Raw genomic sequence first — 5,180 nt, forward strand, 5'->3', positions numbered from 1 at the left:
TAAGAGAAGGAAATTAGGAGCTGAACTGAACTGAGCTGAGCTGAACTGAATTTCAAAGTAAGAGAACATGCCCTTAATCAATCTAAAACTACCTGTACTTCACTCTGAAATAAGCTGAAAAAAATCTTGCTAAATAATGATAATCCAATTACGTTAATCAGAACAAACCTAATCAGTCTAAAAGTAGTTGTTTCACTTTAAAATAAGATGAAAAAATCTCACTTAGTAATGCTAATTCTATTTCGTTAGTGTAAACATTTTGTGAGAGCAAGACGTTTATTCAAAATATACCAAATTCAAATCGATTCAAATTAGGACAAACCTAATCGAACTAAAACTATTCCTATAATCCTACTTTCTATTGAAATAAGACATAAACCGCATCCTATACCGCAACCGTAGTAAATAAGTGATCTTATTTATTTACCTCATACGTTATCCTAGTTCACATTAAAAACATTGCATCTTCTTCTCTTCTCCTTGATTGGGTTGTCCCCTTTTTATAATCTCTCACCACTCATCTCCTCCTCATAACTCCTATTCACCATCGATTTCCCCCTTTTTCACAAACCCTAAAAAAACATATAACCTCGTTCAGCCCCCGATTCTATCGCATCACTTTCTTCTCTCATCAATCCAATCCGTTTTCTTAATAATCGAGCATCTAATTAGAGAGAATCGATTATTAAAGCCCTAATTTTTGATTGTCTTATCCCTATGTTTTTAATCAGTGTTTGGGCTTGAGGGAATTCGTCGATTTTCCTGTGATTTTTTATTTAATTTTTTTATTTTGTAAAGAAAATTAGGTGTTTTTTTATTAAAATCCCTTTTGATTTTTAATCTGTTTTGTGAAATTTGATATCTGGGTTTGACGTTTGTCGTCGTAAATTTTAGGGATTGTTGTTTTATCGGTGATTTTGATAGTTTGGGAAGAAATAAACTTGTTGTAGATCCTTTACTCGAAACCCCAGATTTTTCAATTGTTGAAAGATATAACCTTTTGTTGAAATTGCTTATAAAATAAGTTATTTGGCTGTAAAATTTGACCTCAAACGTTGAAGAAGAGAGAGAAAAATGGTGGGTGGAGGAAACAGGAAGAACGAAGCTTCAATTACCATCAACAACTCGAATGTTTTCGCCGCGCTCGATACGCTAAGGAAGAAGAAGAACAAGGATAAGAGCAAGAGTAGCAGCAGTAAGAGTTCTAAGACTCCTTCAAAGGAGCAGGAGGAGCCTCAGGTTTTCTGGCAACCTGCCCCTTTGAATGCTAAGTCTTGGGCCGATGTCGACGATGAAGATGACGATGATTACTACACCACCACGGCTCCGCTGCCGTCCGTGTGGGGCGGCCCCACTTCTCAGACTGGCAACGAGGCCGCTGCCCCGGCAGAGGTTTGGTCTTGTCCTTTGTGGTTGAATTACTGATGTATTCTTTATATTTGGAATCATTAAAATGTTGCTTGCCTGATAAAATTTTGTTTTTTATTGAATTGTATGGTAATTTACTTGTTGCATTTTGTTTTAATATTATGTGGATAACATTTAGGCAGACAATGATTTGTGGCATTAGTTTCTGTTTGTATTATTATATTTTGTTGGTTGAATTAGTTTGGTATGGAATGTGATTAGTCAAATCAATTTGGTGGCCAACACTTTTTTGGGAATATATTGTCATTATCTGGTGTAAATTTTTCTTATGATATTAAGCAGAAATCATTAGTTATGATATTGAAATGTCGATTTTGTTCATTGTTTGTATAAGGATTGCTAGTTGATTTTAAGGCATAAAGGCGTAACAGATGGTCTGAAAACTGTTATTATGAGGAAAAAGTGACTTAAATTGTTTTTTGTGGGAGCTGTATAATTTACATTACGCTGTACCATTGCCACAATAAAAAATTCCAGGAGTTTTGGCATGTACTTTTGTCTACTCGAGAGAAAGTGGTTGATAAATACCTTTATGTTGTTACTTGTTAGTATTCACTAATAACTATGAAGGAATTTTGCTCCCTAGTTTATTACTATGTATTTGTGTCGATTTTTCATTTATAGTCTTATTAAGGTATATTTGTGCTATTGATAATCCCATATAGGTTGATTAGAAATATTTGTGCCATTGATAGCCTCATTGACGAAAATGTATTGATTTCTTCGGAAGGATCATAAGATCGAGGGAATTTAATACTTCGTCCTTCCCTTTATGTTTCCCATTGTATTTTTGGTGGTCAATCTTTAGCAACTTCGACCATGAATTCTCGCTAATTTATTAGTATAATATAGTTATGTGGGATCTTGTTATATTTGTTTTAATGTGTATTTAAAAAATATCAAGTTTCAACAATTTTTACTTAAAATTGGAGATATTCATGATTTAAGATGTGTCTTGAAGATTGTGATAAGTCATATGGGGCAAATAAATAACTAAAATAAGGACAAAAGAAGTATTACTCCATCTATGGTGCTATAACGACAACACATGATATGATGATTCCATGAATTAGTTGCATCACTCTCTCGTGGGGCTTCTTTAGGGGGTGTTTAGTTTATTATATTGGAATGGATTGGTATGGAATCTCATACTCGAAAGGTATGGATTCTGAAACCCATAGTAGTCTAAAGTTGTTTGGTTTTGATGTTGGAATGGATTATTTACTTCATTAATAGAATGGATTTTGAATCTTAGGGGGAGAGGTGGGTATGGGATTTCATAGGTATGGGGAGGAGTTACAACCCTTTGGATATGAGATTCCATTACTAAAAAAAACTCAACCAAACAAAAAAATAGATGGAATGCATTCCAACTACATTCCAAACCATTCCAAATTATCCAACCAAACGACCCCTTAGTTCTTAAGCAAAGATAGCATGACAAAAATGAAGTTATGAAAAGCTTATCAATAGGGAAGTCCCACATTTATTCAGGGAAAAAAACATTTGAAGATGATGTAACTTGGCATTTTTACAGGGTACTTGTTCCCCTTTACATTTTTTGCTTCATCTAAAGTTTCAGACTTGCGATATGTACAATTCAATTTGTGATCCTTGGGTTGATTTATTGCTTTCTTAAGTGTCGGTAATGGCTGGTCTTTGTTTGTAATGTTGCTGTTTGCTTTGTTCATTAAGTTTATTAACCGCAATGTTGATAACTGATGCCTTCTTCTTTGAAAATCAGGAGAGTGAAAGTGAAGATGATATGCTTGACCTAGGTGATGAAGAGGTTGAGGAAGAGCATGAACATGAGCATGATCATGAGACAGAGGCTCCTGTACATTCAGAGCCAGTGGTCAAGAAAGCTCCTGAAACTCCTGCGCCTAAAGAAACTGAGAGACAGCTATCTAAGAAGGAAAGGAAGAAGAAGGAACTCGAGGAGCTAGAAGCCCTTCTTGCTGATTTTGGAGTTCAAAGCAGCAATGGTCAAGGTATGTGGACAGCAGTTTACAATCTTTACTAATTAGTATCCTTACAGATGAACTGGCTTCTATTGAACCTAAGAGAGGAAGGAGAGGTGAAATAAAAAATGCTGGTTGCAAACCAAGTAGATATGGTTGCTTAATCCTTCTTGAGCAGTTACTAGCTATGTGTGTCATTTTGATATTGTACTGGTTTTTGGTTTCTGATAACCAAAGAGGATGGGTTGTCTATTTAGAATTTAAAGACTGTAGGCATGAACTGGGATTGGGGATTAGAAATGGTGACATGCTCAATTTTTTTGGATGTTCTTTTTTTTTTTTTTTTTTTTTTTTTTTTTTTTTTTGCTGGCATGTATTTGTTGACCTTTTCAATTTATTATTTATTTCCTCCGTTCCTTTAATATTGCAACAATTACCATTTGAAAGTGTTACAAATATTGCATCAATTACCGTAGGTAGGAGGAAGTTTCACAAATATTGCAACATTGCCATATATGCATGTTTTCTCTCTATCTCTCTCCTCATCATTTGAGTCCCCCTATCTTTATTTCTCTCTATCTCTCTCCTCATCTTAAATCCCCTGTCTTCCCCCGTGTTGCAATCTTAGGGGAACGGACGAAGTATGTTTGAGTGTTTGATTTCCTACTTGGCAATGTTTGTATTTCTTGTTTTCTTGATGTGTGGGCTTGTTGGGAAAAGGTTTCACTGATCTTTAAAACCAGTAGTTGTTTCTTTTGTAAGATTTTTGCAGCAGATGGTTTCACAGATCTTTTAAAACCACTAGTTGTTTCTTCATATGATTCATATGATTTCCGCAGATGCTGCACAAGAGAAGAAAACAGAGGAGCTTAAGAAAGAAGGTGATTCAGAGAATGGGGAGAAGAAGGATAGTGGTGCTTCAGAGCCTAAGAGTGCAAAGAAGAAGAAGAAGAAGGACAAGGCTTCCAAAGAAGCTCAAGATCAAACTAACAGCTCGGAGGCCGCTGCTCAGCCAAATGATACGGCTGGAACAGAACAGCCAGAGGAGGACGCATCCTCGCTTGATGTTAAAGAACGCCTGAAGAGAGTGGCTGCTTTAAAGAAGAAGAAATCAAGTAAAGAGATGACTCCGGTGAAAGCTGCTGCATCGGAAGCTGCTGCAAGGAGTGCAAGGCTTGCTGCTGCAAAGAAGAAGGAGAAGAACCATTACAACCAGCAGCCTGTGCGGTAAACCTTAGATGTTCTTTTTGTATACAGGTCAAGGTATTCCCGTTTGGTCGTTCATTGCTGGTGCACAAATAAACTCTTGGGGGATCTGCTCTGCTTTTGGATAGAATTTCTTTTGCTCTGGACAGCCTTGTTTATGTAGTCAGGAAAATTTGTCCATTTTTGGCTTCTGAGGTCTTTACTAAATTGCTTAGTTATAATGCGATACCATTTTGGAACCAGTTTTTTATGATAACCTTTTGCTAAATGTTACTTAAACTTGGTGGAGCAGATGCGGGTAATGTACATTGGAAGCCATTTTTGCGAATGCTTGTGATTTGATGTTTGACCTTTATAGTCCTGTTCTGATGTGTAATTTTTCTTTGTTTGTTTGCATCCTTTAGTACATAACCAGTATTAGTGATTATGAGAAAATGAAAAGTTGAAGCTCTTTGTGTGGCTCCAAACAATCCGCTATATCAAGTGGAATGTTCTAGCTTTTGCATTATGTGATGTGATTGTAAAATTATATCTGTCTGTCTGTTCCATTGAAGAGATTCCCTGATGTATGTATGAATTCAACTT

The 5,180-nt window shown here is 35.9% G+C and overlaps 1 protein-coding gene across 1 annotated transcript; it reads left to right on the plus strand.

The window, feature by feature from the left end:
- The first annotated feature begins 462 nt into the window (after nt 1-462).
- LOC145641540 (uncharacterized) lies at nt 463-4,923 on the plus strand. Its single transcript, XM_081692375.1, has 3 exons — nt 463-1,392; nt 3,173-3,419; nt 4,229-4,923. Exons 1-3 carry the CDS (start codon nt 1,075-1,077, stop codon nt 4,618-4,620), a joined length of 957 nt encoding a protein of 318 aa, XP_081548501.1. The 5' UTR covers nt 463-1,074; the 3' UTR covers nt 4,621-4,923.
- Nucleotides 4,924-5,180: the final 257 nt, after the last annotated feature.

The sequence above is a fragment of the Chenopodium album genome, chromosome 8, assembly GCF_948465745.1.
Source record: "Chenopodium album chromosome 8, dcCheAlbu1.1, whole genome shotgun sequence".
In the NCBI taxonomy this organism is placed as follows: domain Eukaryota; kingdom Viridiplantae; phylum Streptophyta; class Magnoliopsida; order Caryophyllales; family Amaranthaceae; genus Chenopodium; species Chenopodium album.